The sequence below is a fragment of the Scleropages formosus genome, chromosome 7 (assembly GCF_900964775.1).
Source record: "Scleropages formosus chromosome 7, fSclFor1.1, whole genome shotgun sequence".
In the NCBI taxonomy this organism is placed as follows: Eukaryota; Metazoa; Chordata; class Actinopteri; order Osteoglossiformes; family Osteoglossidae; genus Scleropages; species Scleropages formosus.
In genome coordinates, this window is record NC_041812.1 from 5,974,484 (window position 1) to 6,000,881 (window position 26,398).

A 26,398-nucleotide genomic window follows, 5' to 3' on the forward strand; every position below is an offset into this window, starting at 1 on the left:
CACCCTCTGAGGAAGAATCTTGTCTGCCATTTTCCTTCTCTTGGCACTATGGAGGGGGAAAAAGGACAGAAAGAAACAAAAAAAGAGAGAGCACGTTACTATGGTGACAGATAGCAGAGTGCACAGGCCATCTGCTAAATTACTGGGACACATCCAGACATTGTTCCCAGCTGTTTGCGAGTATCCAGAGAGGCGCCGATTTGAGGAGGGAGCGCTGGGCAGTGGCAGACGGGCTGGCATGCGCTTGTACCGCGCCGTCGTACCGCGAAGCCGAACCACTGGAAGCCACCGCAACCTAGCCAATTTATTTTCACTTCTGCATGGAGCTTTCTCAATTTGGATGGATTTCTGAGCTGGGGCTCGCCAGTGTGCGTGATGGTGTGTGTGCGTGTGTGTGCGTGTGTGTGTGTGTGTGTGTGTGTGTGTGTGTGTGTGCGTGCCCCTGTCCTCCCTCCCCCCTACCACACACCCCCTCTCAGCCCCAACCCTTTATCCAGTTTTCCGGCGGCTTTCCAGTTTTATATTCAAAGTGTCTTAGCCCACTTACTGCTGCTGGGGTTTTGGTTAACACCATTCTCATCCCTTACCCGCGTCCTTCTTTGCTCTCAGCGCTGACCTGTCCACCCTGGCAGGTCCTGCGCCTCACCTGGGCGAATTCGGTTCCTAGCTCCTGTTCCCCATCCGTCCACTACTTACCTCCATATTCGGCGCTACCGCGGAGTCGTGAAGTAAAGCAGTGAAGGAAGAACGTCCTGCGTCATCGGCAGGTGCTTTGGAAACGACTGCAGCGGAGAATGAAGAGTACTGTCTGAGGAAACGCTGGACTCGAAGACACATTGCTGTGCCCAAGACCGATCTCTTGACGTAACCTACTAAGTCACTTATGGACTGGGAAGCATCTACTATGCAAACCAGCAACATCTCGGAGCAGCAATCTCAAACAGGAAGTCCCTTTGCTGGATTAGCGGAATGGCCACACCAGTGCATCTTGGGCCTATGGATATGCCTTGGGGACATCGCCGAGTCAATAAACGCTGAGCCAGTGGGGGCAGGATGCATCGCACTCTATGCTTGTCGGTAACCTCTCCCATGATCCTCTTGCTTCGACCACAAGCCCACAACTCCAGCGGGAGCACAGCAAAAGGCTCAAAACTGCGATGAGAAAAGTCGAGAGACTGCTCTTCTGAGACGTCCTGGTCTTCTCGGGTCACTCTTGAACAAGCATAACGATGAGAGGACACTGAGAGCAAAGTTCTGTCATGATAACACGTTTGCGTGTCCATTGAAGTCCGCAGAAAGAAGGGTTTTCCACAGCCATGAAGATGTTTCCTGTTTGTTCCTCATAAAACAACAGCTCCACAAACTCAGCAGCTACATGGAAAATAAAGGCTGCGTTCTCCGTCCAATACGGCCGTCTCGACATGAGGCCTGAGGCTACTCGAGCCTTCCACTTCAAACAAAGCTATGTCTAGCTAATTCCACAACATCGTTAGAAAAGATTCGGCAAACGGGGTTTCAGCTTCACATCCTTCAGAACTGAGTCAGCGGACAAAATAAATAGTTAATTCCAGTGTGATGTCTGTACCTTCAGCCTGGTAGCCCTTCACAGGCTGAAGAGCACAAGACCCACTCGATATGAAAGTCATCAAAATGTGTGTGACACAGTTGTCTGACAATGATCGACACTCGTCGGCAAAAGGCTCCTACACAACCGACCATCGGAGGACAGAGAAGATCACGGACCTGCACACACCGGAACTGTATACATAATAGAGAGTGTGACGTGAAGAAGTCATCACGCGGTTACTGGCCAACAAGGTCCCCTACTTTTGACTGGAGAGGAGAAAATGAACAAGACAATTCGAGGCTTAAAAACACGGAGAGGACCTTTCGCTTCCTGTGATGCGGAGCCGTTCTGAGGAGAATCTCTTCTATTTTTAAGCAGTATGACCATTCAGATTAGCTGAACATGCCATCAAGCAGGAAAGTATCCTCACTTTTTCCCATCATGCCATGCTGGAAGTGCATGCACCCGAGCACACTGGAAATGTTTGGGACGTGAGCGACCAATCTGATGACTCTTTGAGTGAGCATAATACTCCATGTACTTATTTCCAGTTTACACTAAAACAACCCAGAATGACTTGGCATCTTATTAAACCGGTCAATCTCTCAATCAACATACTAAACGTCAACTTGACTTACTTCACACATAATTTACTATCCTGAGAACCACGTGTGTAAAGAAATTGGATAAAATTTTGAGCTTATATGGTCTCTATCAATTTTATAGGCAGCATTTCACTGTGACTGTAACATTAGAGCTATGTTGCTGGCGAGACAAAGAGAATCAAAATGATGATAGAGTCAATTGGAAACACACACTACGTACCACCATCCCCTACTGGTGAGGGGAGAAAACGCATGCGAGTGGGTTCTCAATGTCCAGTGACAGTCTAGGGGAGGTGCTGGTGTCTAGGGCCGGGGGGGTGGTGGTGGGGGTGAGGATGGGCAGGCCAAATTAATAGCACGCGATCAAACTAACATGCATCAGAATAAACTCCTACTTGGATCCAAGCGTGGGATCTGATAGGGCATCTCTCATGTCCATCTGCCTTGTTGCGATCTCATTGGCTCCAGGGAATCCCACTGGTTTCCTGAGGGTTGACGGGATTTGAAGCAGCTCCGATTAGAGGTAGACGTGACATAACGGAGGCAAGCAGGGGGCCAAAATACACACTCAATGGATGGGAGGTCAACTGTTGGGGCTGTCTGTAGTGCATGTGTGCGTATAGAAGGTTAAGTGCGTAAACCTCCTAATGGGTTCCACTCAGCTGTGGGAATCATGCCTTGAAGAATTTCCCGGGAAAAACAGAGGACACCAAATTCGTCAGGCACACAGACAAACATCGAGCGCATGGCAGCGGTGGGACGGGATGCACCGGCGACCTTTAACACTGAACAGCGTAACGCCTTTGACTTGCCGACAACAGAGAGTCCCACAGGAACGTGGGGAAGACACATATGCAGAATGTTGAGAAGAACTATAGGTCTGCAGGGGAGGAAGTCCACTGATGGTCAAACAGGTGCACGAAGGGCAAAAGACATTGGAAAAGACTTAAACGACATGCGGGGTGAAGGAATTGGGTTCCGCACCAACGCGTGTGACCTTTGACCAAGTGGCCATGCAGCGCTGCCCCCAGCAAAGGCACCGAAAAGGCTGAAAGACAGGACGTCTCACGCGCGCGCGCACACACAGACACTCGCAAATGCGCCGTAACTCGGTGATCATTGGGGGCACGACCAGGGACCACTGCAAAAGAAGAAAAAAAAAAAAAAACATGGTCGTGCAATGTCCTTTGAGAAACATGGGAAACAGACCAGCGAACGCGGTGCAGGCAGACGTGGGAGGACAGACTCGGAAATGGGGGAAAGGAACTCTTGAGCGCCACACTGAAGATAATGGGTCAGACAATAACTTTAATTAATAAAAAGGAAGCAAATACAGTTTGTCCCTGGACACAGCTTGCTTTCCAGGAATCTCCTTCGTTTTACAGCTCAGTGACGTTTGGCTTCGGTACACTGACCATCTACCGCGACTGCTACATCACCACTGCCTCGTTTCCCTCCAATAATCCACCGCTGAACTCCTGCAAGACCCCTAACGATTACTGTCGTCTACTTGAAAGCCATGTGGAGATTACATTTACTAATTTAGCTGATGATTTTCTCCAAAGCAACTTACAGTGTTAAGGTTACAATTATTTACCCATTCATACAGCTGGATAATCTCACTGAAGCAACTTAGGGTAAGTACCTTGCTCAAGGGTACTACAGCCAGAGATAGGGATTGAACCCACAACCTTTTGATCCAAAGGCAGTAGCTCTAACCACCACACTTCCAGCTGTCCTCAGATATCCCACAAGGTAAAATATGTGTTACAGTATTGCTGGGGTGGAATCGGGACTCATTTACCGTACTACAACGCAGGTATATGTGCACAACCCACAGTAAAACATGAACACGAATGCGTGTGGTACCACCACTCTGTCTGGATGTGGTTTCTTGCACTCGACTCCTCCTTCATGACCCAGGAACGTACGTGTCATTTGATCGGCACGGGTTGACCACCTTGACCCCATGGAAGCATTATCGATCGTCTCGCTAAGGGCGCATCAGCCTGGGACACGAGTTCCTCCTCCCGCTCAGTGATCAGGTGGGTGCAGGCGCACATACTGAATGTGGAGGGAACGCGTGCCAGAGAAGACAGACTGGGTTATGGAACCATGGAACCGAACGATGAGGGGAGCAGGCAGACATGCACATGGACATACAAGACAGACAGAGAAGAGGACACGTCTCCTCTAGACACCCGTAAACCTACAGGCTGGCGGGAGGGTGGCTACGGTGGAACCCAAATAGACTCACTTTCTGGCCCGGTTCTGGACGGCCTGCTGCTGGACCTGCTGGGACGTGGCTGGTCGCTTCCGGTTAGGCTCCATCACTGGATTGGGAAGGCCAGGCCGCACAGTGGGGCTTCCTCCATAAGGGGGCCCAGGGGGGCCCATGGGAGCACCCTGGTGGGGCATCCTGGCTCCGGAGGGCATTCCTGGACGCTGCAGGGAAAGAGAAGACTCATCATAAATATCGAGGGGCATCACATGGATCGGCGAGCGCTCGGTTCCTCCGACCCGCACACACTTCCGGGTGGGCGACGCACACAGTCCCGATGCCACATGACACAGAAGTGCTGGATTGTGACACAACAGATGCAGCACTCAAGGGTTAGGAAGAAACCACCTGTTTCAATTCTGAATATGTGCAGCTAGACACAGTTTTTCTATGGTATTCTAAGCAAAAACACTGGACACACGTGTTTAATATTCACGAGGATTCAGGGCAAAAATCTGTTGATGGGAGAGAAAAGGATCATGGGAAAGGAAGGAGGACAGATATTTGCATAGGACTTTTCTGTCAGTTGGACCTACCCTGAGGACATGTTTAGTCCTTTGAGGACAAAGAGTGCTCATAAAGCAACAGTGATTATATTTACATTTATTGGATGCTTTTCTCCAAAGTGACTTACAATTATTTACCCATTTATAGAGCAGGGTAATTTTACCGCAGCCAACTGTCACTCCTTTTCAGTCCTCTTTTTACTGATAGCTTGAGTGTTGTGTGAGGTCATCAGCTGGTAGTGTAGTGGTTAGGGTTACTGCCATTGGATCTAAAAGTTGCAGGTTCGAGTCTCAGCTGCAGTACCCTCGATCAAGGCAGTAACCTTAAACTGCTCCAGTAAAATTTTCCAGCTGTATAAATGGGTGAATAATTCAAAGAATCTTAACACTGTAAGTCACTTTGGGGAAAAGTGTCTGTTTACATTTATTCATTTAGCTGATGCTTTTCTCCCAAGTGACTTACAATGTTAAGGATACAGTTATTCCAAGCTTACAATTACTGTTAAATAATTACAATTACAAACTACAATTGTACAATCAAAATTACAATTACTGTTAAATGAATAAATGTAAATGTAATTACCAATGTAATCTGATGAAGAGCACAGTGAGAGAATTATATCAGTTAACATCATCATATCTAGTTTGAGACAAATATACTGCAAGTCAAATGTAATTGATAGTCTCAAATAACAGAATTTTTCCACTGAATAGTCAAGATGCTCGGCACACGTTAAAAACGGAAAAGGTACATTACACTGTTTTAGCGTGTATGGCTAAATGTAGCTTCTCGGCTGAGACAGACCGGTGGTTTTGGTACTCTGGGCGCCCGGGTCTGACCCCCACCGATGACATCGCTACGCCAGCTGCTTCAGAGCCCCAGGGTCATCGGTTCCCAGCAGCCCCCGATGTAAGGGAAGTGCCAGGACTCGGGTTACCTTGAGAGGGCAAGGGCTCCCCCCCATTTCATCGCCCCTATCTGGGCTGAAGAATTCAGAGTCCGGGCGCTGGGCCAGTCGGCGGGGGTCGCGGCCCACCCAAAGGCCTCAGTACTAGCGGGACCAAAGGACGACAGCTGCACCAGGCAGGATGGCTCCTGTCCTGCCCTACAAGTCTCCTCTGCCCATCTGAGAGCGACGTGCAGGAAAACATATGAAAAATTCACTCGCATGAAACTTAGCACAGAGGGTCCCCCACCACCCGGCGATTCAACATTCTGATGCGAGATCTGGAGTACGGCAGCTGAGGGAAAAGGCGTCTCGAAGAGCAAGACCCGCGAGAGTCGCAAGTCGCTTTGCAAAGCCTTTCTTCCATCACAGACGTGCCGAAAAACGAACGATAAAATGGGTCGCGGAGTTGCCGCGCCCCGGCATGGAGAAAAATACCTCGGCCCACCGTCGTCACGGTAACTTTGCCATCTCTGCCTGGATGGAGAGTCCTTACCTGTCACATCACGTGCCAAAAAACAGGAGGGACCCTCTCAACCATCCATCTCCCTGGCAGGAGGAGGAACGAGAGCCAAGGCCGCTCGAACCCCAGCTCTCAAACCCCCCCCTCCAAACCTGCGTGTGATGAAAGGTCATCAAGTGGCGTCCTTAACCGGCACTCAGAATGTGCCACATACAAACTATCATTATTGTAATGCTAATTACAACAGCGTACTAGCAGAAGGAAACCGTAAATATTAATAACTAGACACTTATTAAAAATTAAAGACCTTTGAACAGTCCTAATCTGGCACACATCTGGTTCATGATTATGACCAAAGCACAAAAAAAGGGCAGCCTGTTTGAAGATTTAAAAGAGTGTTTTGTCTTCCATTTAGAAAATAAACTGCGCTGGTGTCGCCACTGAGCCCAATGAGCAGGAAGTCGCCACCTGATTTTGGGGAAAGGCCCCTCCCCTTTTGTGGAGGGTGACCAGCCCCCAGCAGAGCGTCCACTAACACAGATTGCACATGGGTAGAGGGGACAGTGGGCAGCATATGGCTGTTGCCTTGCAGTCAAAAGACCCATCCAAAGTCCCAGGTTCAAATCCCACCTCTTCCTTCCAGTAGTAACACTGATCAAGGTACTTAGCCTGAATTAATAAGGGAAAAATTAAGAAGCTATATAAATGGGTGAACATTTAAGTGACTTAGTATTCAAACTTAATTAAGTAATCAACTAAATGATAAATAATAATAATTTTAAAATATATAAATATAACTATAACAATAATAATATGGCAAACTGAGCATACCTGCCAACATGTGGAGCAGCTGACTGCCAATGTCCAGCGGTCCAAGATGACGGACCCCATGGGGCTGGCAGATATAACTCCTCCACCACTGGAATAATACTATTTATTCACACCAAGTGGGTCCAGTTCCAAGCTTTTACAACAATGGAGGGATTATAACATATTCATCATGACCTCCCCCGAATCCAGCATGAAGATGGAACGGGAATCGATGCCACCCAGGGATGGGAATATGAGGTCCTGCAGCGAGACCGTGAGGATGCCCGCCCACCCAGGGCAAGTGCAGCAGTGGGCTCACTGGAGACATGTGTGTTACACGCCCACAGCTGGGCTCGCCGTGTCCCCAGTGAAGACAGAGGAGACCGGGATCGCGATGACACAGCCTGATCTCGTCCCCGGCACTTCAACCGTCGAGCGCGGCAGCCGATCTCCACCCGTCGAGTTTTCGGACGCCGGGGCGCCGGTGGATATCGCTCGTGCAGCGGCCTCTCAGTGCGCTGAGCTCACACAAGGTCACACGCAGGGGGTGGAATGCAATCGCCGCTTCCCTGAAAACTTGTAACACACTGCCACTGACACAACAAATGCACACTTCCTTTGGTTTTGTTTTTGGGTTTTGGTAGCAGAACGTCGTCGTATGTATGTGCGAAAAGGGTGCATTCTCACAGGGGCGAGCGCGCGCGCACACACACACAATGTACTCAACATACCCTTTGCACATACACCAGTCCATAAGTCACAACATATAGTGAACCTGTTCTAAATGTCTGAAAGCAAAATGTGAGCCTTGACTGCAAATTTAAGGTTTTAATGTCTCTTTATATGCAGTCGTGTTCTTTCAAACTATTTGTTCACATAAGAAATATTGTCCCTAATGGATCCTCAGCTGAATTTGCGGTCCATTGTGATTAGTCTCAAGAGCACTTGAGGGCTTCCTGTCATTATTCCTGCCAAGGTTAAGACCAATTGGACATCTTCACCTCGACTGGAAGCTGACAATGATCAGAGTCTCTAGGAGTGGCACGGGGCTGAGCAACCGGTGCACGAAATGCAGTCAGAGAGGTGAGAAATCGCCATGGTGACGAGGATGCTCTCCACCGAGATACAGTGCACCGCTCAGACAGTGCTGCATCACAGGTCATCGGAGGGAGGACAATTTGTAGTAAGGGGCTTCCTTTTTACATTAATTTATTCATTTCTCCACAGCGACATATAGCTCAGGGTAAACAACCCACACCTTTAGATACACGCACGCACGCACGCACGCACGCACACACACACTGAAACCGCTAATACCGAGCAGGGTTGCAGGGAACCGGAGCCTAACCTGGCAGCACAGGGCGCAGGGCTGGAGGGGGAGGGGACACACCCAAGATGGGACGTCAGTCCGTTGCAAGGCACCCCAAGTAGGACTCGAACCCCAGACCCGCCAGGGAGCGGCCCTCGGCCAAGCCCACTGCGCCACCGCATAAACAAAACATTTAGGTTCACAGTGATGTTCTGCCAGAGCACCGCACACGAGTAGCTGTGTACAGAACTGAGAGTCCAACAGGGAAAAAAAAAAAAAAAAAAGGTGATCGTGATATGTGGTGTAACACCAGTGTATATAACCATGAGATTAGGGGAGAAGTGGGTTCTAACATGCTGCGTTCTGAGACCCTTCTTGAATGCTGGGAGGGATTCAGCACCTCTGAGGGACAGAGGAAACTCATTCTATCAGCCCCATTACTATAATAGTACTGTATATTCTGTATGTTTCTATGTACCAGCGCTATTACCACATTAATACTATATATTCTGTATATGGATCTACATACCAGCATTATTGCTATATTAGTACTACATATTCTGTATATTGTCCTTCTATCAACAGTAATACTATCTTAGTACTGTATGTTCTGTATATGTTTCTATATACCAGCACTATTGCTATTAGTACTGTATATTCTGTATGTTCTATCCCATTCTGGTAGTTACAGAAGTTGAATTTTGTTACATTACATAATGACTATGAAGCTGAAATGAACTGAGCTGAATGATATCGCAACAGGAAGGTCTCAGGAGGCGGCGTGGAGGTCGGCACGACGACTTGGGAGGGAATCTGTTGCTTGATTTAGCAGGGTTCCTGCCCTGGCTAATTAGCATATCTAGGCAAAATATTCTTAATCCCAGCGAATCGCTGACTCTTCTTTCTTTTACACGCTCTCTGTGTGCTGAATGCCAAACTTCAGAGCCTTAAGGGTCGGGAAGCTGACCCGATGGGCCGTGGGGTGCAGCTCAACCCACAGCATCACTCACACCGTGTTATGGGAATGTTAGCGTGGAGCAGTGACATCACACGCCTTCAGGGAACGTTATGCGCGATGACAACATCTGTGAGCGACAAAGAGACCGGCTTTGTAGCTAGATGTTGACTCTGCGAAGGCCGGAACATCTCAGAGCAGCTCTGGATGGTAAAGAGAGCAGGGACAGAGGAGAGACACTGTGGGGTTCTCAGACTGTTCTCTGACACACAGGGGGTGCCGCCGTGGCCCCCGCTCACCGAAACGCAGAGCTGCCGCTCGGAAGCTCCGGAGAGTCTCGGAGAAACCCCGCAAGGCTCGGTCTGAGCTCGAGTTCTGATTAAGACCGCCCATAAAGGATCCCGAGGTGCTGGGCTGAAAGCACCACGAGCATCTTTCGACTCGCAGTCTCCACACTGGGTGGGGGGGGGGGACGACGACGCTTGTCCAATCAGTGAGTCTGTGTTCTCGTTAGCCAATCAGGGTGAGTGTATCAGGAGCCGGGGATCACCTTAAAGCTGCACCCCCAGCAGCACCAGGCTGCCATGTGCCAACTCAGCCCCACGGTGACGGCAACCCCCGTCCCCTCCCCTCTCTCAACTCTAGTCACAGCGAGACAGACGCCGCCCTTTGACCCCCGCACACCCCAGCTGTCATTCCTACACTCCACCGCCTAGTCACATGCTGAGAACAGACCCCCCCCCACAGGGTGTAGGTACCCCCCCCAACGGGGAACTCCCGCTGACCCCCCATGATCCTCCAGCTCACTCTCTTGAAGTACCGTTACAAACAATGAGTGAAAAGGCAGAAGCTTCGAAGGATCCGCGAATAACCTTCACGCCGCGGACCCGTCAGCGCACATGTTCAACCCGCCTCGCTCTGTCTCTCGCTCTCTCTCTCTCTCTCTCTCTCTCGCGCGCGCGCGCGGCATCTCGGCGGTCGACGTGCCGTACTCACCACTCCGTGCACGAGGAACTCGAACAGTTTGCTCTTGGTGGCTTTGCGCGCCCCCCCAGTCGTCTCCTCCGTAGCCATTTAGTGGCGCCCCCCCCGTCCCGTCCCGTCCCGTCCCGTCCCGTCCCCCTTCTCGCGCTCGCTCCCTTTCTTTTGTTTTCTCTCTCCCTGTCGGCGTCTCCGTGCCCCCCCTGCCCCGGTACTCCACTTTCCCCGTCTCCTTGAGGCTGCCGCTCGGCGAAGAGTCCCTTCCTCCGGCCGGACCCCCCCGCCCCCCTGCGCGCTCGTTCTCTCTCTCACTCTCTCTCTCGCTCTCGCTCTCTCTGTTTTTAGTGCGCAGCCCCGCCAAGTCCTCCTCTGTGCCTCTCGCACTTTTTTAGTTGAGCTGCCTTTCACGAGGCTGCTGGAGAAGGGGGGGCGGGGGTCCGACAGGGGGGTTCCAGCTGGCCCACTCTCACAGGACCCCCCGAGCAGCTGTTGCATTCCATTGGTCGATAAGGACCGGCGGTGTGACTGGCTGTCGCCGCGCGCTACTTGCGCGCCGACGCCGCCGTACAAGTTTGCTTTGCGGCGAAGCCCCTCATCGTGGCGGCGCTGCGACGAATGGGGCCTCGCGCGCGGCACCCATTCTCAAAAAGGGCTCGAGGCCGCCTTAAAGGGACAGACGAGCTTTTTTTTTTTCCACACTTCCCGCTCTCGCTGCCTCACGTTTCCATGGCTCCAGCGCAGCGACATCAGTCCCCAAATCCAAAAAAATCCAAAGTACAGGTTCGCGCTGCTTCCACATGAGAGCATTTCTCTTCCTGTCAGTCAGCTATAAAACTATACGGCCTATGATTTTATACATGAAATTTCATACACAGTGTTACAATATCAGGAAAAATATGCTCTCAATGGATTTTTTGGATGGAAAGTACCTCAGTTCAAATTCTTCTTCTTCTTATTATTATTATTTTACATTTACATTTATTCACTTAACAGATGCTTTTCTCCAAAGCGACATACATCTCATAAAATACAATGGTAAGATATCATTGGTAATATTATAGTTAACAACCCATTTATAGGTAGTATATAATTTATATTACCGACATAATTGATGTCAAATAATTTATATAAATTAATTGACATCAATGATGTTGGTAACATCCATTAATTACACATAGTGAACTATACTTACATTTATATATTTACACAGAATATGAAATATAAAGGAAGGAAGGAAAGTTGAAAGAGCTGCCGAGTTTACCGTCACTTTCCTGTCCCAAGTAACGTTAACAGATTTGAAAAAATGCACTAACTTTCACTTGACTCGGTGTAGCGTGAGCCGCCCACGTGCTCGCCGACCCGTGGAACACACACACAAGCTGTGACAGTTCCGAAAAGCCCACACCCACCTATGCCCATCTACGCTCCACGTGCCAAGTCCGCTTCCTCTCAATGGAAACAGGGAGGAGACAAGAGCCACCCGACAGGCCGGCGGCCCCCGGTCGCGCCTCCTTCCTGCCCAATTGACTCGACTCGACTTCATTGTGCGGAACCACTGACCTCCCAGGGGGGTCAGGTGTGGGAGAGGCGGGTGGATGCTGGTTCACCTCCCCAACTCGAGGTCATCTAATTGTCTGGATGACGTTGCTCAGATGGAGTTCCTGACAAAAACAGGTGGGGAAAAAAGGCCAGCGTGCAAAAACACGCAAAACGTGATCAAGATGAGCCATGGACTCTGGGGCTGTATAGGAGCGGTTAAGGACTTGAAAATGTAAGCTGAAGGTTCATCTTCAGATCTCAGAAGGTTGCCTTACTGTAGTGCCCATTAGCAAGGAGCTCAGCGTGACGTGTTGTACCCCACTGGCAGAGTACAGTATTTGAGGGATGTGGTAAGAGCACAATGCGTTACCAGTACAAAGTGGCTATGAGAAAACACCGCTCCCCAGTGGACACTGGTGGAACTACTCTCAAAACTCACCGACCTCAGAGCCAATGTTACACTCATCATCACTTCCATTTGTAAGGAAATGCAATCCTTGCTGGACAAAGTACCTATTTCTTAACATGGTGTCCTTTTTAACTCAGAAATTTAGCATTTTCTCGTCGGTACAAATTGAGGACATTTTCGCACCGAATTATGCACGGTGGCCAGGAGCTTCAGGGTTCAATTGATGGTCAAAGGCTATTTGACATTCAGAAAATGAATACTAACAATATCAGTGAAAAAAAAAAAACCCAGCAGACTTTTGCTTGATTTTTAAATAATTTCCATCCTTGCTCCTTTTTTATTCCTTATCAATGCTGCCAGCAAAATGATACTTAGATTACACTGTTTCAGTGTGCTATACTACAGCAATGCTTCGTCTGGAATTTCAACAAACACGTGGCCATTTCTCCTCGAGCCCCATGTTAGGCTGCATTAACACTGAAATAAATGGAAACTGACAGCAACGAATGAGGCGCTGGGCGCAGCGTTAGCCTGTCGCTAATGCCTGCGGGTAGGAAGATTTTAGTCGGATCAAACAGTAGTTACATTTTATCCCAAAGCAAATGTTGGAAAAAGGAAGAAAAAAAAAAAAAGAAACAAGTCCTTGACCTACGTAACCTTGACAAACAGAGCTGCAGCGCCAACAAAAGGCTGTGAGAGGCGGGTTGGGCGACGCGCCGCACGTCGGAACCCCCCTAGTCGGATCCCCCAGCTCTTCTGCTCTAAAGGCAGCAGCACCAAATGGTGATGTCCCACTCGGCGGGGAAGAGGGGGAATCAGGGCTTCGCGCGGATTAACGGCGGAAGGCAGCTGCGCTCCATGAGCTGGGGCCTCTCGCGCCCGCCGCTGGGACAGCTGGGCCTCGACCTGGTACAGCGGCCCACCGTGGGCCTTGGAGGAGGGCAGCGTCGCAGCCTGTATGTCCTCCCAGACAGAGCGGTGTTTGGGGCGCCACTGGGCATGCTCAGTTCGGACATCTGGTGTGTGTGCGCGCGCGCGGTAGTTCATCCTCACACGGATTAAAGGAACTGGTAAACCTGGTCGACCGGCGATTAGTCTCCCATCCTTTAATCCACTACAGGTAAACTGGCTGATATTTACCTTACAGTTACCCCGCTGGTGACCCACACACGAACCAACCGGTGAAGTGTTTCACGCAGTAGGACTAATGAAGCAATCCCCCCCCCCCAGAGACCGTTGTACAGCTGGACGGGGCCATGAAACACAGCAGCTGTTTTGGACACAAGTGTTCACTAAGCAAAAGAGCAAACGAACGAGCGGACGAGTAAACGCAAAGGTCAAGCCGACTGCACTGCCAGCAAGGCCCGTACCGTACGACAGCGGTGCTCATATTACCATATGACCTCTTCTGCCCCCCCCAAATTAACCGCCGAGATTGATTACCTGGCCGGAGCCACAGAGCCAACGTTCTGCCTCCACGTCAGACATCAGGCAAGAACAAAGGCCCATTTTCTGATTAAGTCCATATTACGGTGGACGTTTATGGTCCTCGTGAAGTGTAGGTCAGGGAAAACGGCGATGGCAGGACGGTCATTGTGCCGTACATCTGCATCCGCCATTAACTCTAAACCAGAATGTGGATCTGAAATTTATACTTTGGTTTTCTGAGCTGGGCCTCGTTTTGGAGAAAAGCGTAAATGTAAATGTATCTGAAATGAAGCCGAGCTCAGCGCTCGAGCCTCACTAGGCTGCTATTTCCCGCACCGCCACCAGGGAGCGGTAAGACGCGGTTGCAGTGACCAAAATCCAGATAATGGCTTTGTAATCTTGCACGGACGGTTGAGCGGAACGAAGCCCGGTGGCGGCAACCGCACCTTTACATCACAGTTTCAACAGCAGCACGAAGTTAGGATCTGCGAAAAAGCAGCAGCCGCCCAGACTTCAGCGCGGTGTCGGCCGGACGGGACCCGGACCACATTCCACAGCGCAGGCGCAGAGCCAGCTCCGGGCCGGAGAAAGCGGGACCACCCAACGCTCCTGTGCTGGGGGGGAGGTGGGAGGTTGGGGGAGCGAACGGGCCCAGAACACTCAGGCCACGTGCTCTGCTTCACCATTAGAGGAAGCTCGGCGCTCAGCGTGATGGATGGGAGGCTCTGAGCCACGGGGAACCCCCCCGTCTTTGGCCGTCGGGGCTCGAGCCGCCGTGCAGCAGAGAAAAGGCAGTCCGCGCTCTGCGCTGCTCTCAAGTGCAACTAAATATTTATGTGACATGGCTGTTAAAATGCTGCTTGAACTGAAAAAAATATAATGCATGGAGGGGGAAACAAAAAAAAAAAAAAAAAAAACACCCTCACTGTGATGTTCAGAAGTGAACACACATCACAAACAATTAGACTTCTGCAGAGCAGGTAACAGGAGTGTGACGTGGCTTTGCGATCCAAGGACCCGGGTTGGAACCCCATCAACCCCTCAGCTCTTGTACCTTCGATCAAACTTCTTACCCTGAGCTGATGAGAGTAAAAATTACCCAGCTGCGCAAACAAGTAAATAAATGCCAACCACCTATTGCACAAACCTCACATTTTAAACTACCCTACACAAAGGTGTCACATTCATAATTAACTATAATTTATGATAATTAATCCAGAGCAGTTTAACCCTCCTATGTATAAACATGCATGTTTACTTATTTTGACACTGGTCAGGAAGAATGAGCTGCGATACCTCATTCATTATGATCATAATTATCATATCACATCCACCCTGAGCACCAGCTGTGCGTTCTGTGGAAAAACTGCTGGCAGAAGCTTTTAGTTCTTATTCATTTTTAACAAATGCAATGGCGATTCTGAATTTGGCAACGTGCAGCCAGGGAGCGAGTCGGTGCGCAACCCTATGAACACAGAGAATTAGGGCTGCGCGTTAAAAGCAACTATGCATTACAGTGTTTTACCGTTTGCTTAGAAGATCCTTTTATTCCAAGCAAACTGCATCTCTTGCAACGTTTCCCATTTATACATCCGAACTTTGTTCTGACATCAGCGACAGCGCTTCTGGTCATCAGCTGTAACCGGTAGGTTATGGGTTTGCGTCATTTACGTACACAGCTGCATATTTTACTGCAGCAGTATCAGTTAGTCCAACAGTACAACAGCCGAGACGTGAACCTGCAACCTTTTGGTTACAGCCGATGACCAGAAACACTGCCACTGCTGTCCAGCAATTTACAGTTTATTGACACAAATCAAAGTTCATTTCATTACATGCAGATCTGTTATAAACATATTGGGTACTGACCGCTAATAATTTGCACAGTGGTGCAGCGGGCAGCACTGGTGAATCACAGTTCCTGGGCAGTAGGTTCAAATCTGCGTGGAGTTTGCGTGTTCTCCCCATGTTTGCGTGGGTTTCCCTCAGGTGCTCTGGTTTCCTCCCACAGTCCAAAGATGTGTGTTTTCCAATCAGTTAGTGACTCTAAATTTGTGTAGGATGAGAATATATGTGTGTTATATGGCTCTACTGTGGGGATGGATAGATACTCGTAAGCAGCTTAGCGTAGTGCTTCAATCATTGCAATTCGCTTTGGACGAAGATGTCTGCTGAATACAAATCCGTAATTCTTACAGAGCATGACCCCATCACTCCGGGAAGAAATGTGCCCCATATTTAAACACACAACCTTCACCGCAGAGCCCGCTGGCCTGGTTCCTTCAGAGACGGGATCCTTGGCGCAGTCTCTGAGTCCGCTGCCTCAGCACCTTCAAAAGGAGATTAAGTTTCCTCCGGGTCCTCAGACTTTGGAAGGTGGCAGCATTCCAGCCTGCACCCTAGAAAGCATTTCCTGTTTGCTGTAACCATGGCAACCGGTTTCATTTATTTCCTGTTCCTGAAATGTGGAACAGTGAGGCGCTGGGAAGGTTTCTCTCGGGAGCTGGGAGAGCAGACTGCTGCGGGTTTTCGAAAGAGGACACGGATTCCCCCCCACCCCACCCCACCATCCACACACCCCTCCCAAGCAGCCAAGCAGTCTGCGATAGACTGACACTTTTAATTTGCCTCTGGAGAGAATCAAGTTTTTTTTTTCTTTTTTTAAACACTCCCTGCATATTCCGCAGCTGCTCCTGTTCCTAGACAGCAAAGCCCTAATACATACACACCACAAAAATACAACGAAGTCAAACGTAAGGTCATGTGTTATGATGCTCTAGAAGGATACACAGAATGGTCATTTCATGATGTTTTAAAATTCTATTTGTTCATTTAGCTGGCACTTTTCTCAAAAGCAACTTGCAATGTTAAGCTTCTTACCACGAGGTACCCATTTATACAGCTGAGTAGCTCTTTCTGAACAGTTAAGTATAATACAGCAGGAGAAAGTATGTGAACCTGTGTCCTTTAATGCACAAGGCAGTGGCTCTAACTGCCACGCCCCCTACTGGCCCAATATTAAACTGCCCCTCACTAATCAGCAGGTTTTCTTCTGCAGTGCTAACCAGATACTTAGCAGTGACGTTTCCGTCCTTGTACACATGGACACCTCGCCGTCACCCCACATGCTTTGGGCTAATTAAGGGCGATAAAAGATCCACTTAGCTAATTAAAGTGTGAAAGAACCCGCAGCCGGAGGAGAGAGAACGGCGCCAAAGCGAGAGCCATTTGTTAATGAGGAGCAGATCGCAACCAGCGCTCGCGGTTCACGCTGGCAGCGCTACGGTGCATCTGCATGGCACGTTGAACGCAGAATTAAAATAAAATTAAAAAATAAAAAAAAAAAAAAAAAAAAAAATCATTGTTGGATTCACTACATCCCCCCCACGCGTCATTTCTGCATCATCCCAACTCATCGTCCACCAGCTCTTCTGCTTCCATTCTCGCGGCGCACCCCAAAGGTGCGTCTCCCCTCACGCCTCCCCACACCCCTTTCAGCTCCATTTTTTTTAAAATGTCTCACGTAACTATGACAACATGAAAAATACGTTCCGTCTCTTTCCGGTTGTTTTAAATTCATCTGAGCTGCGGATGGTTGTTGTCTCACCGCTTATTGCTGGAACACCCGATGCGCGTCCATATTCCGCAAGATCCGTTTTCTGAAGGATGCTTATGTGAGCAACAAGGAGCGTATGCATTCCTAGTCTGTATTTCTCAGTTAACTGCCCCATTCGTCATCTTCCTTGGGATGTTTCGAGATAAACCCATCGGTACGGGCACTGCGTAAAAACAAACTGAACCTGCTACACATCTTTACACATTTTCTTGTGGTCAGATCATCAAGAGTGTGTTAATTCCTTTAAACCTTTATTTCAGAGGACACAAGTGACCATTTATGTCATAGCACAGGAAACGTTTTCCCGTGTTGTAAGCCCGGGTGTCGGTATGTGATGTCTGTTCACAGCCGATAAAACTAATCGTAGTTCATCGATTAACCTGAATAGCAACCTATTGATCATTCCGCTTTCCACCATCAGTCATCTGACATGGAGGGAAAGTGCATATGTTTTGCTGTTGTGTGTAGGGTGGATGACATCCTATATGCAGTAGTGCAATTTATATTCCTGAGACACTTTAATGAAAAATGAGGAGAGTATGGACCTCTGATTGACCGTCTCCCTGAACTTTCAGGCAGCTGCATTTTACATTTATTCACTTAGCTGATGCTTTTCTCTTAAGTGACTTACAGTGTTAGTCTATCTACAATTATTTAACCATTTATACTGCTAGGTAATGTTACTGGAGCAATTTTAGGGTAAGTACTTTGGTCAGAGGGGGCATGGTGGCACAGCGGGTTTGGCCAGATCCTGCTCTCTGGTGGGTCCGGGGTTCAAGTCCTGCTTGGGGTGCCTTATGACAGACTGGTGTCCCGTCCTGGGTGTGTCCCCTCTCTCTCCAGCCTGGCACCCTGTGTTGTCGGGTTAGGCTCCGGTTCGCCGCGTCCCCACTTGGGACAAGCGGTTTCAGTCTATATGTGTCTGTATGTACTTTGCTCAGGGGTACTATAACCAGAGGTGGGCATCAAACCTGAAACCTCTGGGTCCAAAGGCAACAGCTCTAACCACTACACTACCAGCTGTCCCTCTATTTTTGAAGAAGCTTCACTGCTGATATGAATACACAGAATTCTTACATTTACATTTATTTATTTACCAGACATTTTTCTCTAAAGCGACTTCCAATGAACTCTATGTAGTGTTATCAGGCCACACACCTTATTCACCAAGGTGACTTACACTGCTAGACTATACACTACGTACACTGGGTCACTCATCCATACATCAGTGGAACACACTCTCTCTGTCACTCACACACACACTATGGGTGAACCTGAACAGCATGTCTTTGGACTGCGGGAGGAAACCAGAGCACCCACAGGAAGCACACACAGACATGGGGAGAACATGCAAACTCCACACAGACTGAGTGGGGATCAAACCCATGTCCTTTCGCACCACCCACGCGCTGTGAGACAGCAGCGATACTAGCTGTGCCACCAACCGCCTGGTAATTCTTGGTAATTAATGAAAAAAAACATTTTTTAAATATTTTTCACAACTGGAAGAGGAAAGAAAAGTCCCGTGAGATGGTGAGCCCTGAGTGTTTGGGCTGTGCTCAGTCATGGGTGGGTTTGGTCGCTGGAGAAGATGACCTGGTGGATAATGTGAGATGAAGACTAGGAGCATGAATCTCCAACATAAATTCACTGTGCATCACAAATCACGGTCCAGGTCTTCCACAGGAGAGCCCATGAACTTCTGATCCCGCCGATCAACGGGACCTGGTTCACAGTCGGCCGCCTTCCTCCGCCAACAACTCACGGTGCCAGGAGTGGATTCCGGAAAACAAGCGTGACGCATAACAGCAGCAGCAGTGCGTGGGTAATCCTGGGTAAGAGCTTGAATCTCATCACATGTATACAAAACATCAGTTCGGAAAGAGAAGCTGCAGAAATGAGCAGCTCAGCCTTGCAAAAACACCAACCTATATTGCCACTGAAATGTGCCAAAAACATGAACCTACGGGATGAGAGCCCGAACCCAACAAAGTGCTTTCCAGGCACTGGAAGAGTCTGTTTCTCCATCCCCTACCTGGCGGTGTTTGTGTCTGTGACACACGCACTGCTTTTCGTAGATAAGAAGGAAACTGCGCAGCCTAAAAGACCGGCCGAAGAGCCAAAATGGCGACTCTTTGATAGACACCCCTTCCCGGGTTACAGACGGCGTTCAAACAGGGCAAAAAAACACCACGTTCCATTCCTTCACAACTCCCTTAAGGTCTGGTGGGCTTCCAGGCAAATGAGACATGACTAAACACTGTGCGCGCAGCGCCCTCCAACATTTTCCTCGTCTGATCTGATCTGCAGAGGGCCTCTTCTTCCTTCTCCCCACCGGCCTCTTCTGTGTTCAAAAGTGCCCTTCTGCTCCTCTCCTCAACTCCCCCTCCTCCTTTGTCGATCGCGGCCTACAAACCGACAAGCCTGTGAGGCGTGAGAGGCTTTGTGGATGGCCCAGTGGGATGCGGGGAAGGCAGCTTTGATGCCTGGGAGGTTCCATGAAAGACGTGCGGTGCAGCGGAGGACACGGGGGAGATGGTTAAAGGTGGTTTCTTTAGTGCTCAGTCATCCTCGCCAGATCTGTGCCCTCTTCAAAGACTGAGCTGGGAGAGCTGCGGCGTGACCGGACAGCCTCAGGACGTGGCGCCGCGCCTCAGGCCCCGTTTAGCATACCGTGTTCCCGCTGAGCTGTGAGGAGTGTATACACACCTGCTCTGCATCGGGACTAGGGTAGTGAAGGGTAGTGTAGGGTAGTACAGGGTAGTACAGATTAGCCCAGGTTAGCAAAAGGCAGTGTAGGATAGAGTATGGTAGTGTAAAGAAGCGTACCATAGTGTAGAGTGCAGTATGGTAGTGTACAGCAGTGTTCAGTACCGTAGTGCAGAATAGAGTAGGGAAGTGTAGGGTAGAGTATGGTAATGTACAGCAGCGTAGAGTAGTGTTGGGTAGTGTATGGTAGCGTAGGGTAACGTCAGGCAGTGTAGGGATTACCGTACCAATTCGCACACTACCTTACACTGCCCTATGGTCTCGTACACTACCATACACTACTGTACACTACCCTACCCTACGCTGTCGTAAAGTACCCTACATTACCTTATGCTACCATCCACTACTCTGCACTATCCTACACTGCCCTACGCTATATACTACACTGTCGTACACTAACCCACGTAGGGTAGTGTACGATGGTAGTGTACAGTAGCGCAGAACAGTGTAGGGTACTGTATGGTAAAGGATCTGGACTCCCAAGAGAAGCTCTGAGGTTGTACCTCTGAGAAAAACCCTTAACTGGATAAAAAGGGAGCAAAAACACACACCTGTCGGAATGTGGAGACAGTGCAGCGGAAGCTGAGAGTGTGTAAATAAAAACAGTGAGGAGATCCCCTGCTGCACGTGTTCTGAATGCGAGCAGCCTGCAGGGGGTCTCTGGTCAGCATATTTTATGCACTGCTGTCTTTTTCGGCGGCTCAGGCATCCGAAGCAAGACGACCGAACAAAGCCCTCCTTTTACTGCACATTTACTGCACTGAGAATAACATGAAATCTGTTTTTTCTTCCAATGGGCCAAACTGGGGGGGAAAAAAAAAAAATCCAGCCACAAATCTACTTTAATAAAAATACTCCACAATCAAACGGGTGGTGCAGATTAAAAAGTGCATTTTAACTTTATCCCATCTATTTATATGCAGTCAAGGAATGTTTCTTTACATTTTAACAATTCACCTTAAATTGTTCACTTTTTTGGTAGCTAAAAAGAGTCGTAGCATTTTTGCAAGATGACGTTGATACAGATGATTTTCTGTAGTTTGGCAGTAAATTCATATGGACAGGAGAAACTTGTCCAGAATGTACAATCCTGAGGGACTTACAGCATCACCCAGCCAAAAATATCATGTTTCCATCCATCTGTTTTCAAGTCGATTATCCTGGTGACGGCTGCGATGGCAACAGGCCAAGCAAGGTAGGCCCTAGTTCAGACCATGAACCTCCAACACTTCCTGGGGTCCTCAGTGTGTCCAGGCCAAACTGGAGACATAACCTTTCCACCATGTTATGGGTCTGTCATGAGGCCTCCTCCTCACCCTAACCCTAACTTCCCAGCACCCAGGGACCTTCAATGACAAACCACCTTAACTGGCTCCTCTTCATCTTGAGGAGCAGCATCTCCACGCCAAAGGCCTACTTAATCACCAAGCTTTGCACTCTGTCACACAGTATGAGTTCTATTACCTTGTGGAGGATCATAATGGCCATTGCTTGAACACCCAATATTGATCTTTCAATCACTACTCAAAGCTCTCAACCATAGATGAGGGTGGGGATGTAGAAGCTTGTGGGAATGAAGAGTTGTTCCATTCTTTTAGAGCATAGACCAATTCCACATTGTTCCTTCTAAATTTCAGGCACAACGATGGGTTGTAAGCTGCTTTCCCTGCACCCTGGTGTAGGCTTTCCCAGTGAGGCTCAGAAGAATGGTCCTTCAATAATGGACTTACGTCCTCTAGTCCCCATTTTGGAAGGAAATCCAGTTCCAGTTTTCCAGAGGCATCTCATCTACTCCAGCAGTTACTGCAGAATTGTTTCACTTTTGCAATAACTGTGACCCAAAAGATGAACTCCAATCCTTCAGAAGCTCATGCTGGTGCTTACTGAAAGGCAGGCCTACATACTGGGCTCAGGAGTTCCTCACAATGTTCCTTCTACCTCTAGAAGTTATCTCCAGTTGAGGTCAGCACAGCCCCATTCTCAGCAATAACCTGTCATGGTATGAACTACCTGCCAACAGCAGTTCTTTGCAACAACAACCTCTCTTGAACAAATTCCAAACAGGGTTCATTTGAGCTACATGTCCCTGGCTGCATGTCCTCAGAATGCAGCCTAAGCTATTCTAGAAGTAAGAATTAAATTCATCATGATTCAACGGGTGTTCTCAGGACACCCTCAGTATCCACTTGGGCCCTTCCACCTGATACAACTCCACCAGGTGGTGACTGGTTGACAGTTGAGCATGCCTCTTCAGCCAAGTGTCCGGCACACATGGGCTCAGGTCAGCTATCAACTACAAAGTCAATCGTAAACATTTATCCTAAGATACTCCAATACCAAGTACACACCTAGAACTGTTTGATACTCTCTACAACTGTTTGGCACACAAGCAGACACAACCATCAAAATTCTTCCTTTCGGGACTTGAAGTTGCATCAAGGTGACTCTCTTGATCTCTGAGAAGCTCTAGCTGGGCTCTAGTGAGCATCACCGTACCCGCCCAGGGTCTTTCAGGTGGGGCAACTCCAGAGAAGGTCAAAGACCACCCTAATAAGAAAGTCTGGGTCCACAGCCAATACTGTAGGCGGAGGTAAGACCTACTTGACGCCTGTACTTTTCTACCTCCCGGAGAAGGTCCGACTCATTTCCTAGCAGTGTGCTGACGTCCATCTCCCAAGGTCAGATTTCGTCCTGCATTGCTGTAAGCTGTCTAGGTGCTTCCTTGTATCCCCAACAGTCAATGCGCCCAAACCCTATACCTCACCTTGTTGAGGTAAGCCCAAAAACCAGCTCCACATTGTCTTTTCCTGCTGAGTCTTTTTGTGCTGTGGAGGTTACCCAACTACCAGACAATTTTGGTAAACAGCACCCCAGAGGTGGGTACCCAGTACAGGAGTGGAATTCTTACTTCCACTGTTTTAAACTTCCATAAGTGCCTGTTATTTGGATTGCATTTTTCCAGCTGTTGACCTTTGAAAAATTTGTGAAATGAGCCCCCCAGGTGCACAAGGCTCCACACACCATAACTCTCATTATCCCAAGGGCACTCAGGGCCCTCCACCAAGGCATGCAGGAGTAAATGTATCATAACACTATATTACACTATATAACACCGTATTTCACTATTTAACATAATATATATAACACTATATTATTCCAGTGCTGGAATTATCATAATGAGTCATATTTCCTTTAACTCTAGTAAGATCCACTTATTGCACCTTCTCCTTGTTTTGCCACCTGCTGCGCAGATGTTTGCGCAGACCTCGCAAATCCTGCTTTTTCTTGACACGAACGAGTGATGTAGTACATATAGCAAAGTATCCAGAGACACAGCCAGCGGACAAGTTTCACAGATGTGTCCTCCAGACTTTGCGATTCGGTAGGAACCAGGACAGCCTCCAGTCTTTCCAGACACCCCGTCCTTTTCAAACAAAGCAGCGCTGTGGTAATTCTACGAGCTCCTGGCAGAGGCCTGTCATTCCTGCGTGCTCGGAGAAGGGCGCGCAACAGCAGCAAATGATGGTGCCGAAACCAGGACTTGAGAACAAGGCATGTTTTTGGAGAAGATGACTTAAGACTGAAATTTTCCTGGGCTCCTGAAGGTCTTGATTTAGTTGGTTTACAAAAAATGTTTAAATTAGCAGGAGGGAAAAAACCACCTTTCCAGCTGTCAGAAAATCACAGACCCGTGAACGTGAGCCTTGCAGCTACAAGGGAAGCTCGGACTCACGGTCGCACCAGCGTTCCAACATCCAGGAACGAATCGTTCCTCATAAAAGTGAATTTCAGGTAACGGGAGCAGAAATCACTGCATTATTTTACATTTATCCATTTAGCTGATGCTTCTCTCTGAAGTGACTTACAATTATTTCCTCGTAGCACTGCAGAGCTACTGCAGCTGGGATTTGAACCTGAAACCTTTGGGTTCAAAGGCAGCAGCTTAAACCACTACGGTACCAGCGTTCAAACAGGAACCCATCCAGGGGAAACCAAAGCATTTCATCGTCATGTAAATATTTAGCATAGACAGGATTAATCCTCCCGTAGTGATCCAAGCAGGATCCCGGGGACGAGGATACCAACATCAAAGGTTATTTTAAGGTCACTGCTAAGCTCTTCTGCTCGGACGCATCCGAACAAAAAAATTAATGGGACAGGGGTCAAAGGTGGTGTGATGTGTGGACGTTCTGGGCAGGAGAAGATGCCCAGCGGAGCAGCTGGACAAAGTGACGGAGTTGTCTGGGCACTGATCACTTCCCCTGGACATAAACAAACCTGTAAAAACTTGCTCTGTTGGTTCTGCACACCTTGAGACATTTGTAACAGTGTTTATACGTACGTAACAGTGTTTATATCAAGGTTGTGCTGTGGAGAAGCGGGCACTCGGCCTTTCTGCTTCTGTGCTCCAGCATTTTATTCTCAGTTGTGAAAAAAAATACTAGACCAGTTCAGGAGGCAGAGGGGGGTGCGACTCTGTGTGTGTGAGAAGGAGGGGGGTCATCTGTGCTTTTCTTTTTAACTCATCAAGTGTTCATATTAATTACCTGTCAAGGTGAACACGCACCCCTGCGCCTGGGGGGGGTGCTGACCGTGGGGGTTGGATGCAGAGGGGTTTACGGTGGGAGGGGGCTTCTCGGGTGGGAGTTAAGAGGCAAGCAGATGGACAGTGTGTGAGTTGCTCTTGCTGATACTGCTTCACTACCTGCACGAGTTGCTACATGATCACATGTCTCCAAAAATATAGAAAATTTTATATATATAGCATTGTAAAGAAGCATTACTTCACATTCTAAGGACACTGCAAAGAAACAGCATCAGACTGCTGGCCATCAAACATGTGACATGATGCTCTAGTGACATGATGATATTAAAATCTGTGACCATCTCGCACAGCTTCACGAGCTCTGTAAGAGTGCAGTTTATTATTATGTATATGTATACATGTATATATACACATATATACAAATATACACACATAGGGTATATTATCATGTGTACAGTACAGGGGCAGGATGCAGGAGGGCTCCCCCCTCGCACTCCACACACACACACACTCTCTCTCTCTCTCTCTCTCTCTCTCTTCCCCGTGGCCGTGACCGTGGCCGTTTCCCGGGTGGGCAGGGCTGTGCACCACGCAGTCCTAACGGCGGACCGGGCGCAGTTCGCCCGGCGGACCCCGAAAGCGCGTCCCCTGTGGTGGGAGAGGGCCGTGCACGCCGATCGCTCCTTACCTTCCTCTCCATCGCTGCACTGCGGTCCGGGCTGATGATGCAACAGCGGCGCGGCGGCGCGGCGGCGGCGGGTCTCGGTGCGGAGCTCCGGTACTCGAGCCTCTGCCGCGGTTCGGGCGAGTGGACACGGCGGGCGGGCGGCCGGACCCTCGGAGGGGGGACGAGTGTGCAGCACGGAACCGGGTTTCGCGAGGCTTGTCGCGGCTGCGAGAGGAGGAGGAGGAGGAGGAGGAGGAGGGAAGAAGGAGGAGGCGGCGGCGGCGGCGGCGGTAGCGGCGCGAGCGCGGGCACGGGAGCGGGAGCGAGCGCTGTCGGAGACGGTGGAGTCCTGAGCGCTCTAAGGGAGTGTCGTCAAATTACCCTGGAAACACAACTGTGTCGGGGACGGGGAAAAAAGAGTCTTTGCTTAAAAGCCTAAGGGCTTCTGGCCAAAGGCTCCGTAACTGTACCACTCGAATAAAGAGAGTTTATTAAAATATTGCTCGTTTTTAATAACAAAAAGGAATAGAACGAATCCTTTCTTTTATTTCACATTTGTTCATTGCATATATATATATATATATATAATAAATATAAGTAATAATTACTAACATTATATACATGCTGGGGCACAGCCTGTAGTGGTTGGAGCTGCTGGCTTTGGATCCAAGGCTGCAAATTCAGATCTCACCTCCAGCTATAGTACTCTTGTCTTGAGCAAGATACTTACCCTTAATTGCTCCAGTAAAATTCAATTGCCAAGCTGTATAAAATGGGTAAATAATTATAGTACCTTAATGTTGTAAGTTGCTTTGGAAAAAAGCATCAGCTCAATGGTTAAATATACAGTTGAGCAGAAATTATGTATTATTATGTACTGTATTCTTACAATAAAGTAAGCTAGAGAAAAAAAAAGAAAATTATAAGAGAAAACACGTACGAACTGCTCACGCGGAGATGATTAGTCATGCAACAAACTTCGGAACCGCAGTACTTTTGT

General features: G+C 48.8%; 1 protein-coding gene across 4 annotated transcripts in view; it reads right to left on the reverse strand.

Moving 5' to 3' along the window:
• The window catches only part of smarcd3a (SWI/SNF related BAF chromatin remodeling complex subunit D3a), a 38,533-nt gene extending 12,862 nt beyond the window's left edge, over nucleotides 1-25,671 (reverse strand). For 2 of the 4 annotated variants that reach the window (XM_018757906.2, XM_018757905.2), the window contains exons 1-4: nucleotides 10,440-10,562; nucleotides 4,430-4,617; nucleotides 2,568-2,657; nucleotides 4-46 (exon numbers count right to left, since the gene is read on the reverse strand). In XM_018757906.2, coding sequence (XP_018613422.1) covers nucleotides 4-46; nucleotides 2,568-2,657; nucleotides 4,430-4,617; nucleotides 10,440-10,517 — 399 coding nt within the window. In that variant the 5' untranslated portion in view covers nucleotides 10,518-10,562. Of the gene's footprint in view, nucleotides 1-3; nucleotides 47-2,567; nucleotides 2,658-4,429; nucleotides 4,618-10,439; nucleotides 10,563-25,419 lie in introns of those variants that run through there. The other 2 variants (XM_029253687.1, XM_018757907.2) reach the window with 2 other exon arrangements.
• Nucleotides 25,672-26,398: the final 727 nt, after the last annotated feature.